At 33.7% G+C, this 13,120-nt stretch overlaps 1 protein-coding gene across 1 annotated transcript; it reads left to right on the top strand.

Moving 5' to 3' along the window:
- Positions 1 to 533: 533 nt before the first annotated feature.
- On the top strand, positions 534 to 13,107 carry LOC117224017 (uncharacterized). Its single transcript, XM_033476666.2, has 4 exons — positions 534 to 622; positions 2,837 to 2,916; positions 10,851 to 11,171; positions 11,272 to 13,107. The coding sequence occupies exons 2-4, from the start codon at positions 2,902 to 2,904 to the stop codon at positions 11,536 to 11,538; spliced, it is 603 nt and encodes a 200-aa protein (XP_033332557.1). The 5' UTR covers positions 534 to 622; positions 2,837 to 2,901; the 3' UTR covers positions 11,539 to 13,107.
- The last annotated feature ends 13 nt before the right edge of the window (positions 13,108 to 13,120 follow it).

Here is a 13,120-nt window from a genome sequence, read left to right as displayed (position 1 = left end):
AAAGGACAAGTACCAGCGCAAACGTATGGTCCCAAAAATGAACGGATAAATAGAATACTTAATAAAAATTAATATTTAACAAAAATTCCATTCTATTGCCCCAACAATGGACCTAACGATGAAATAAAAATCTGACTAAATATAGTGGGCCCATTACAAATTCATATTTAAGGAAAACGTGTTGTAGCAATGAAAGGAAAATTCTCGGTCCCAAAAGTAAATAAAAAATCTGGTGAAATAGTGTCCCGATTAAAAGTTCATTTCTGATTCGTAGCAATAGAACGACGAAGTCCCGGCGCAAATGGGCCCGATCCGATGGGCAAGAGATAGTACTGGCCACGTGCAGGTCGGTCCCAGCAAGGTTCTAAGGCAAGGTGAGGCAAGGTAATGCGAAACAAGGCAACGCGCATCATCCAACCTCCCTCCTTTTCCGTACAGAGGGGCCCCCGGTCCCAACGCGTTCAGGTATCATCTTATTAGAGCCACGCTATATAAACCCAACCTGCCAGCATGCCGAGCAGTTACGTACCGACTTTATTCACAGCCGTGCCGGAGTGTAACGATATTTGTAACCGACGGGACACGTGCCCCCCATCTGACCCCGTTTATCCGTGCATTCGACGTAAGCCACGACCCCCATAACCGCCGGGAGAGAACCCCGTAGTACGGGACTTAGGCGACCGAGGCCGGCCAACCAACCCCTGGTGCTAAACTCGCGGTGCAATCCTCGTTCTCTGTGCGACCGATGTATCAGTCTTCTTCTTTTTTTTTACTCTTCATTCTTTCTTCTTGATCAAGTGATTTTTGTTGTGGAGGACGACGGTACTCTTCTGTGACTCCTGGAGATTTCGTGGACTTTGGTTAGAGATGTCGATCCCTACGGAGAGGTAGTTGGAATTAATTAACCTGGACAGTGTGCCTTTTTCAATTGGCACAGAGGATGGTGTAGACGTATGCAGGTCCCTCGGAAAAGGCCGATTTTTGGAAGTTTCATTTTAAACAAATTTTTCTTGAGAACAAAAACATTTTTCTTGGAAGTCCTTTGTTCGATTTACGTAGCTAGACTATGCGACATTTGAAATTATAAATTTCAAATTTTTTGGACTTTTATATCGTGTGATGCCTGTACAAAATCTTTTTATTTTTTTTTTAACTATATTAACGAGATAGCTTGAAGCACTCTTCAAGCTACGAAGTGCTTATTTTTCTAAAGTTAAAAGAAAATTTGTAAAAATACTAGTTCTTTACTCTGCTTTGTGATGATCGTCAAATTAAAACTATTTCAAATTTTGTTTACAGTGCAATTAGTTGACAAAAATTGTTTATCTTTTAACTAGGTTGACAGGGTTGTTTGGAGTATCTTTGTGGCAAATTTCAGCACAAACAAATTTTTTCTTAAATGGATAGAATTTTTTTATTTGTCAACTACTTTGACACATGATAATTTAAAATATCCTTCTGGTAAATTGCAGCTGAAATAAATTTTTGTTTACAAGTTACGAGTATATTTGCAAAGCTCCTTCAATTTTAAATGCTTGCAAAACGGTCATCGAAATATTTTCCTGGATTTAATTGGAAAATTGGGAAAATTTTAAGCAGCATATCCCTGTGTTAGTATGAAGTACTTGCATATGGAGTTTGATGTCAAGTAGCCATCTTAATCAAAAGTTAGAATTCCACTAGTAAAAGTTCTTTAAAAGCTACTCGATAGAACACGTTATCAAACAAGTAACCGAACAACCATAAATCCTATATAAAACCATAATTACTAGATCGCGGATTTTATGAATTTATAGCAAGAATACGTAGCTGGAATATAAAATTGTGAAGACACACGAAGAATTAAATAACGCTGTCGCCCTATTTGCAACTAATCAAAATAATAAAAAAGAAACCAATTTATTTCTAATTGCTGTTTCTTACAATTATCTTGGCCAATTTTTATTTCGCATAAAGATCCGCAGTCGAATAATTATATTAAAAAAGGTAGCCGCTGAATGATCGAATCCAACTCGGCCATTTAAAGCGCTATAAAAACGGAAATTGATTCTCGCGTCCTCCCTCAGAAAATAGAAGCATAATCGCCGCTAAATCACGAGGGAATGGCTTGTCTACCGGTTGTAACAACACCGGCATTACAAGCCCGTAAATTCCTGGCCGACGATCTCCTCGACTATCGAGACGACTATACTTAGCCGAAATAATGATTGCCGCCGTAACGGGACGGTTCGACCGGCCTCGGCGGCACGGATCATCTGCTCGCTTATGTAAACCCGAACGCGAGCATTATGAAAATTGGTGGGACGGATCGTTGCGGAGTGAACGGTCAGTCGAGCGAGTCGCAGAAGATGTGCACACCGTCGAGGGATTCAGGGAACGAACGAAGTTCCGTGATTCCCAGCTGGGAGTGGTGCGCATGCATGCAATTCGATGAACAATCGCGCCGCAGCCAGGGTGTGGTTAGCCGTGAAATGTCGTCGAGGTCTATTCAACCCTCTGTGTCGCAAAGAACACCGCGGATCTTCCAACCGGTCCGCGGTGATCTATCGAACGGAATTCCCTCCCCAACCCTCCGCGCGAATGCAGTAATTTCTCCCGAATTCGCGCTCGGATTGCGCACGAAAATGGACAATTTGGGAATAGGAGATACGATTATTCAAAAAGCAATGCTATTCGAAGCAAAGCTCGAACAATCGTACCTCCTTTTCCCAAATTGTCCATTTTCGTGTGCATTCCGAGCGCGAATTAGGGAGAAATTACTGTGTCTCGAGCCCCTCCCTCGCCCTTGCGGTTTTCAAACGCACCATCGAATTTCTGATTCTCTGTTTTCACGCAGTGCACTCGCCGAAAAAAGAAACGGTGCGCGAGTTTCGTTTCTGGGACTCTGGCTGGACTGCGAACATGTTTTACCTTCAGGTTAGTGATCCTTTACTTTCTCACAAATTCGCCGGTGCTTTTCATTTTTCGCTGCGACGGTGGTTAATCGTAAAATCGGAGAACATTATCTGATACGTGTCTCGGTACGTAGGAAGTGTCAAGATTTTTTCAGAATTTTTGGATTTCTCTGTGCAGAAGAAATTTCATGGTTTCGTCTTGTAGATTCTCGATGTCCGGATTTCCATCCCCTCGAGTCGCTTGAAGTTTTCGATTTTTTGCTGAAACTGTTTTTGATTAAGAAATCTGAGAAAATTATCTAATATGTATCTTGTTGTGTAGATAGTGTCAACATTTTTTCAAAATTTTTGGATATTATTATATAGTAAAAGTTTCATGTTTTTAATGTCTGCATCCTCGATCCAGATCTTCATCCCCTCGAGTCGCTTAATGTTTTTGACTTTTTACTAAATCGAAAAATAGGAAGTGTTAACATTTTTTCAGAATTTTTGGATATTATTATGTAGAAAAAATTTCATGTTTTTAATTTCTGCATCCTCAATTTTGCATCCTCTCGGTTCGTTTAACGTTTTCTATTTTTTACTGGAAGTTAATCTGAAAATTTTAGAAAAAGTGAGATTATAAGCACCTTGATAACAACTATGTGTGAAATTTTCCTTGGACAATTTGTTATTAAAATTTCTTAGTAAAATTGAGGGAAGTTTTCATAAAAGCGTTCAATCTTCTCTATGCTTCTCAACACGCTCGATCGCTTTAAATAAAATGTAAAAAATTAATTTAACAACATAACGATAACAATAGCTAGTAGCAGACTGTCTATTGTTGACATCTGTAAATTTTCATAAATATCGTCCACGTAGCTTTCCTGTAATTACACTTCAAAAACAGTGATATAATGAAAACCATAATTACAAAAACAATTAAACTCCAATAGAAATTACACAGTTATTACTTGTAATTATTATCACAATTGTTACAGTTCCGTTAATGCTAAAACAATGTTATTCCGAATGGTACAAGAATAAAAGACAAATCCCAAAAAAATCGATTTCCTTGTCTCGAAAATGAAAAGTCTCCACCGAATAAGTATTTAACGCTTGAGTAGAGAGAGGGAGAGAGAGAGAGAGAGAGAGAGAGAGAGAGAGAGAGAGAGAGAGACGTAATCGCCAAAGAGGACTGAGAAACGCGCGCTGACCGATAAATCAATTACTATCGGTGTGATTCATGCCTCTACTGATTAATCGTAGAATACGGAGGGAATACTCGCGATAATTTGTTGACACCTCTCCCCACCGCACGCGTGAATCGAGATTTATGCGTCACGAGGCACGCCGGTTGGGAGGCTGTAATTAATTATAATAATTAGACGGCTGGAGGGAATAGTGTGTTTCCCGGGAATGACACAGGAATCTCCGCGGTTCATGCTTTGATAGTAAAGTTCACGGTTTTCCTGCGAATCAACGCCTTTCCGTTCGCGAGCCCAACGAGAACCAACAATTAATTAGAAAATTTACTGTGCGCCAGCCTTCGTAAACTCTTCGTTTATGCTTTACGAAATTTTACCAATTTATGCGTGGCATATTCGATCAACAATGACGTTAAGGAATGTATTATTATATTATATATTATAAATTAAATTATATTATATTATAAATTATATTATAAATTTAAAATCGTATGCCAACTAATGTATTAAAACCTATCAAATTGAAAATTGTATATCAAACAATGTACTAAAACATAAATTAAAAATAATGTTGTAAACAGTGTATTAGATACATTAAATTAAAAATAATGTATTACGTATATAACGTATTAAAATATAACTCGAAAATAATGTAATAAACAATATGCCAGAAAACATTAAATCAAAAATGACGTATTGCATATAACGTATTTAAACATAAATTAAAAATAATGTAATAGACAATATACCTGAACACATTCAATTAAAAATGATGTGTTGCATAATACATAACAAAATATTGAGTTGAGGATAATGTATTAATTAATGTCATTAATATCATTTAAATGATGCATTCGAGGAGATTAAATTGAAAGTGATATATTAAATAATGTGTTAAAATATATTAAATTGAAAATGATATAGTAAGCAATACATTGAACAATGTGTTGCAGCACAGTAAATTAGAAATGATAGTTTATATAATATATAAATACGTATTAAGTTGAAATAAATATAACAAACGATATGTTTAGCGATCAATATATTAGAACACATACATATTATATATTAACTTGAAAATGATAGCAGAAAATATGATAAACAATGTATTAGAAAAGATTGAATTAAAAATGATGCATGTATTATACATAATATATTAAAATATATTAATTTTCAAATAATATAGCAAACAGTATAATAAATGATCAAATTATATAGTAAATAATATATTAAAACATATAAAATGAAGAAAAACTATATGTATATTGGATAATGTACATAGTAAAAGATATTAAATTTAGGGTAATGTATTAGCTAATGTATTGCAATAAATTGCATTAAAGATAATATTCTAATATATAATTCTAATATATATATATATATATATATTTTTTATATATTAGAATATTATATATATATATTAGAATTATATATTAGAATATTCTATATATATATAAAAAATTCTAATATAATAATATATTCTACTAAGATTCGTATTTAGAGAAATATGAGTTTTGCTTAAATCTATCCAGCTTAATTTATCAATTTTTCCGTCAACGAACCCAAATGATTCCCTCAGAGTCGCGAAGAACGTGAAATATTGTCCACACAGGATTTTGGTGATTTTCGCGGCCGCCGCAAAGAGAAAAAGAAACCGGCAGGCTTGCGAAATAATCGGGGATCTCGGAATGTTAAGCAGCCCGTTCGTCGCTCATTTAAATTTACTAACTGTAGAAAAATTCCCCATTGTTCCTGCGGTTATTGTTCAACGTTCATTGCCACAGCGAAAGTGATGCAAGTCACTTTTAGATCGTAGGACCAAGGACTGCAGTTTCCATGCGAGTCGCGTCGCTCGCGAAGATGCAATTGTACATCGCCGCGATTCCACGCGGAAAATAAAATGCCTGGAAGAAGGGACCGTCCCGGCAGGGGGGCAGGGTAATAACGATTAATTACGAATTCATATAAGCGGTCCCCTCTAACGTTCTCGTTATCACAATGTAACGTCCTTTTGTGGTCGTAATGGGCCCGGGGTTCGCGTACGATGACGATAAAAACGTCGCTCGCAGATATATTGTACGCTTCGGGGGTCCTTCAAGACGCGACCATGAGCAAAACTGCTTATCCTGCTGCGTTGACGCGATTGTCGGTCGTATATCCTGCGAGCTTTCCTTCGGACTTTATGATTATATTGCATAAAGGGGATCATGTAACGTCCCTCATTATGAGATTATGCTAGGACACGCGAGACACCCTGTATACTCCCAGCATCATTCTACTTGTTCCAAACAAAAGATTCGACAAAATAATTATTCCGACCCATTTAATCTGAATTTTCGTTTAATATAATTTACCATATTTTTTAATATATCATTATTCACTTGTTATATTGTAATACATTATTTGTTGTGTCATTCTTAGTTTGATATATTCAAATGTGGAATGTAAACTTATCATTCTTCAATTAATGTATTCTACTCTATTATTCAATATATCATTCTAAATCTAATTGTATATTTGAACATGTTACATATTCTTCATTTAATATTATTCTCTACTATATTATTTAAAATGCATTCTTAATTAGATATATTCTAATTTGCAATTTAACACGGCAGTCTTAATTTAATATACATATTTTAATATATTACTTAACATATCAGTCTTCGTTTAACATGTTTTAATAGACTATCCGAATGTATTATTCTTAATTAAGTTAACGTATTCTAATCTGAAATTTGACATATCATTCTTAATGTAATATATTTTTATATGCTATTTAACATATTATTCGTAATTTAACGGATTCTAATATGTAATTAATTAATTTAACTTCTTTAAATTCTAACATGTAATTTTATTAATTTACTATATTCTAGTATCTTTATTGTAACATATTCTTGATGTAATATACTCTCATAATTATCTAACGTGTTATTCCTAATTGAATACATTCTAATGTATAATTTATAACACGTGAGCCTTAATTCTTACGCGTATTAGTTATATATTTTATATATAACTGATAATACAATAATACAATAATATAATAATAAAACATTTAATTTTAATTTATTTAAAATAAATAAATATAAAATAATAATTTTAATTTATTTTAATTTATTTTAAAAAGATATAAAATAATATAATAATAATAAATAAATATATAATAATAATACAATAGTATAACTAATAATACAACGCGTATTAGTTATATATTTTAACATATATCATTACGAGTCCACTAAATTTCCACATATAATTTAATTTAACATTCGCTGGCTAATAAATAAAAATTCGATCTTGATCGCAACGTGTTTCAATAATTTATTTTAATGTGCACTTTGATAACGAAAAAATTGATTTTGTTCGTTACACGACGTCTTGGCACGTTTCCAATGGGAAATGGTGTCGCACCGAAATTCCGCTCATGATTTTCCCCATTTCCTTCGGGATTCTAACGAGTTCTGTGTGTGTGGCAACACTTTCTCCGTTTTATTTAGTCGCCGCGTATACGTACTTAATTCTGTCGGTGCGTGTGGAAATTCAGGAAAAAAATTGGCATACATTTGAATTCGCACGGGCACATCTTCATTAGAAGTACGCCATAGGAATGCATAATTTGCTGGTCTTGACGTAATTAGCTTTCTCGGTGTTACGTTTCGCGAGACAACGCGTTTGGACACGATTATTTGAAACCGGACTCTCAAATAATCATTATTGGGAAATTAATGGGAATTATTGGTCGCTGTTGTGAGTAATTATTGGGAGTAATTCCGTTGTCTTGTGCTCGTTAAAATAAAAATTGCATTGAATACAACATGTCAACGTTAAAATTTGTTGTAACAAATTATCGATTTCTGTAGGCTGATATTAATTCTAGATCATTTATACGTTGTCTTTTATGTAAAAATAAACATTCAGGACATGTTCGTGCATATACTCGATTATTTATAATTCTTTGAATGTGCCGTATACATACGATATTTATTTGTTCTTCCATTAAACAATTTAAATTGCATTATGGCGGTAAAGTTGTGAAATGAAAAAAATGTGTACGTTAACGAGTTATTTTAGATCAAACTTTATATTATTAGCATAACTTTCGTATTATTAATGAAAATCTACCAGCGAGTTCTAATAAATATGTATATGGTATTGTAAAAATTATTTTGCGGTCCCACGAATTTAATGAATACAAAATTCATTGTTGTTGGCAAATTGTATTTGATAACGTTGAATGAGAAAGAAAAATGAATCGTTGCACTAAAAAGCTGTTGCAACGAGCAATCATTGTGGTTAGTTAGTCGACGCGAGGGATAATTGCGTGGAGTTTTTTCGCTCTGAGCATGCGACGCTTATTTACAATAGTTTCGCAACGACTTAATTACACGCCTTCCGCCTCATTTCTGTCTTGTCCCCTCGTTGACGGCTGTGCATCCGAACATGCGTGCGAAATTTGTCCCCGTTCCATCGATTCATAGTGTCATCTTCACCTGAACGCGACACTCTGTTCACCATAATGGCGGGCGTGGAGATGAAATTCCAATTTAATCTGTTTGAATCGCAGGGAATTGAAATCGTAATTAGTACCAACATTGTATTGCATTTACAGACAATTCTCAATTTTAGTAACGGGATTTTGGTTATTTTTGAATAAATTCTAAATTATGGTAATATTATATATTATAATAATAATAATATATATAATAATATATATAATATATAAATAATAATATATATAATATATAAATAATAATATATATAATATATAAATAATAATATATATATATATAATAAATTATGGTCAATATTAAATTATATTAACAGGAAATTTTAGTGGAACTTTAAATTATAGCAACGATAAATTGAACATGTGATTAATAAAAAACATGTGATGCCAATTTTGAATTTTAATAATAGGATTTTTGTTAATTTCGAATAAATTAAGCGATAGCAGGTTTTAATTGTATTTTGAATTTTATTAATATCAAATTCTAATGCAATTTTAAATTGGAGTAATAGGGAATTAAACTTGCGTTCAATATTCTCATCGTAAATTTAATTAAATTTTGAATTGTGTCATAAGCAGAAATCTTAATCCAATTCCAAATTATAGCAACAGTAAAATATTAATGTTATTAATAATTAATAATATACGAGTTACTCTATTTTATTATATAAATACTCTATTATATTACTCTATTATATATATATATATATTCTACTTATATTACTCTATTTTATTATATATATACTCTATTTATTAAGTTTTAATAACATACGGAATTTATAAAATTATAATATCATATGGCAAAAATTAATTTAGAAAACAAATAATTATTGGCTACAATATTAATACTTTAAAATAATGTTCGTAAATTGCAGTAAGAATTAATTGCTGGGTGGAACTACATTTTGAATTAGTGGCGCCATCTATGGGTTTGTGAACTAAATGTATAAGACAAGGACAGCCATAGTGTCCGATAAGAACAAGTAGAGACACTTTGTGCCAACTTTTAGAGGCGACTTCGACTCCTCGGGTAAGTATTAGTAAAACATGACGAGCAAGGAACCCAATTGCCCACCATAAGTCCACCACCGTAGATGGTACCACAGTCGCGCCAGCCGCGGCGGACTTCAGCTAATTTTTCAAGTATTCTGTTGAGGTAACATGAAATGAAATTGTCATAGTATGCAGTGTTTATATGAAAGTATTAATGATCCATTCACATTTCAAATACTGCTTTAATGTGGTAATATTGAAGTCGACAATTACTCTTTAGATAAACTTATATCACAACATTTTAACATTATATGAGTAACATTAATTTGTTCATCAACTTCAAACAATTTTACTATAATTACTGTATTCAATATTTTGTGTGCTAGCACGATTTGAAAATAACGCGGAGATTATAAAAGAATCATAGTTATTTTTCTATGTTTTATTGCTAAAAGAATTTTATTTACAGGTAAAACACTGCAAGTAACGGCCTACGATCATCAGAATTATTAACATATCTTCTATAATATATTTTTCAAAATATACTAAATACCAGCTTTTCCCTCATTCAACCCGTCTATATGTATAGAGGAATCACTACTTTATAAGTAGTAGTACTTAATAACTACTACTACTTATTAACTACTTTATAAGTAGTACTACTTAATAACTACTACTACTTATTAACTACTTTATAAGTAGTACTACTTAATAACTACTACTACTTATTAACTACTTTATAAGTAGTAGTACTTAATAACTACTACTACTTATTAACTACTTTATAAGTAGTAGTACTTAATAACTACTACTACTTATTAACTACTTTATAAGTAGTAGTACTTAATAACTACTACTACTTATTAACTACTTTATAGGTAGTACTACTTAATAACTACTAATACTTATTAACTACTTTATAAGTAGTAGTACTTAATAACTACTACTACTCTTATTAACTACTTTATAAGTAGTACTACTTAATAACTACTACTACTCTTATTAACTACTTTATAAGTAGTACTACTTAATAACTACTACTACTTATATTAACTACTTTATAAGTAGTACTACTTAACTACTTTAACTACTTTATAACTACTACTATAACACGCTATTTGCGTCAGTAAATATTAACAATTTGGACATATTTAAAGCTAGTTAAACGATCACTCAAGATTCCTTTTACCACCCTTGTGACAATGTGCCCTATTCTTGCGTGTTTTATAATGATCATTGGATTGACGTTTATTTTATTTGCAGATCACAATACTCTGCATGGCGGTGGTCCACGTGATCTGCGATCTACCACCGGGAACCAGACGCAACACATACTTGCCACCTGAGCCAACGAAAGGATACAATTACGACACGCCAGGGATACCATTCCCAAAACCGACCACCACGAGACGACCGTTTTCGACGACGACGCCTTATCCAACCAGACCTTTTAATAGTCCCAAACCGACCACGAAGTTCCCGTCAACGAGACCAACCCCTGGCACAGGGTACCCACCTTCGGGCTCAAGACCCACACCGGAATTCCCTGAATATGGTACACCGACTGGCCCCACTCCTGGTGGTGTGAGTATCAAGCTCATCTTATAGATATTATTATAATTAGATATTATTATAATTTCAAGAAGCGCAGCTCAGACGAATGAAGTATAACAATTTGTTATAGCATGACCACCACCACCATGAGCCAGGCATGCCGTTCGACTTTAACTATGCGGTGAAGGAGGACGCGTTCGGTAACGACTACTCCCACAACGCCATCAGTGATGGGGACATTGTTCGTGGAGAGTACAGAGTTCAACTTCCGGATGGAAGAATGCAGATCGTCCGGTACACGGCCGATTGGAAGCACGGGTTCAGCGCGCAGGTTTCCTACGACGGGAACCCCCGTTTTGACGTTCCTCGGCCGACCGGCACCTTCGCGGGATATTAAACACCTCGTCGAGCCTAGGGTTGCTAAATCATACCACGTTATGGGACCCCATACACCTAGAAACTAAAACACGAAAAAAGACGAAAATTATTTGTTAATTCGTCCTCGGACGATCGAGATCTTTCTCCCTGTACATAATTTTATCAAAACATTGTTATCGGCAAACAAAAGTACGTAGTTCGAACTGTGATCGCAGAAAATTTCATCGAAAAATTCCGAAAGACATTGGATATCTAACAGAATTGCTCTATCAGAAACACTGAAGAACGAAACGAAATACTAATTTCAACTAAATGGATGCGAGTAGTATCTGGCATTGATTTTTAAGACGAAGAATTTTTTCAAGTGGAAAAATACGATTTTAGTCCCGAAGAATCGTTCATTTTTTGCTATTAAGAAAGTTTTAAAGATCCTGTGACAAATACGAAATACATATGTCCAAAATAACGGATTTCGAGTCAATCATGTTTCTAATTCCGAAGATATTCAAGCTAAGTAGATTGTGCTTATCTTTATGAACTTTTCAATAGAATTATTAGAAAAGACTCTTTAAAGGTAAATAAATTATTTTTGCTTATCTAGGTGTATGTCATCCCTTAATAAAAGTTTGTCTCGGGATTCTCGCCGTCTCGTTGCATACCACTAATTAGCCGAATCGTTTGGATAAATGAGATTCCAATGTATTTTCTCCTTTTCGATGTCGCTACAGTTGCGGTTGATCCTGATTAGGTATTTGGACATTCAGAAGTCGATATTACTTTACTATTTCTCCTATGACTCGGAGAGGGCAATGACTTTGACTGAATGTTGTTAGCAGTGTGATATTGAAGTATTTGATTTTCAGAAAAAAATGATTTCTTGGAGAAAGTATTTGAATTTAGCAAAATAGTTCAGAAAAATTAGTTTATTAAGAGGATATTACGGTTTAAATAATATTTTTGTAAACGATCTGATTTCGCTGAAGCCAAATATCCGTTTAAAAAATTTGTGAAAATGAGTTAGAATTCCCTTTGGTTGCATGAAGAATGTTAAAAACGTTCTCGTTAACAAACTCCTTGTCCTTCCAAAAGTATAAAGGGATCGAACGGTTAATTGTGAGTCGCATTTGGAAACATTGTGGTAGCATCCTCCTGCAGGATCAAGTGGTTTAATCGTAGACGTATTCCTTTAATTTCCTGCCAGTACTAGATACAAATAATAAGAGCAATCCCTTAGCCCATATTTTCTATTCCTCAGTTAGTTGTGTCCAATGGACACGTATACATAGAAGGAGCAAAATAAAAAGTTGTTCAAATCAAAGTGTACTTCTTTCTGAAACACAAGATGTCAGTTAAGAACTAATTTTTGTAGTAGTAATATTTAATTTAATCAGCGCTAATAGAAGACCAGTACTAACCCCTTGCAGTTCAGTTTCTTGCAATGATTTCGCTCTGAAAAAACCATAGAAAATAAACAAGCATACTACATCTCTGTTGTGTCAGAGATTATAATAATATAGCCAAGGAGATGATGATGAAGAAGGGAGAATTCATTGTATTATTTTTTATAATAAAAGTATGTGTAATTTAACATTCCTCTTTTT

This window comes from Megalopta genalis, chromosome 5 (assembly GCF_051020955.1).
Source record: "Megalopta genalis isolate 19385.01 chromosome 5, iyMegGena1_principal, whole genome shotgun sequence".
Classification (NCBI taxonomy): Eukaryota; Metazoa; Arthropoda; class Insecta; order Hymenoptera; family Halictidae; genus Megalopta; species Megalopta genalis.
This window is presented reverse-complemented; position numbering and strand designations above follow the sequence as displayed.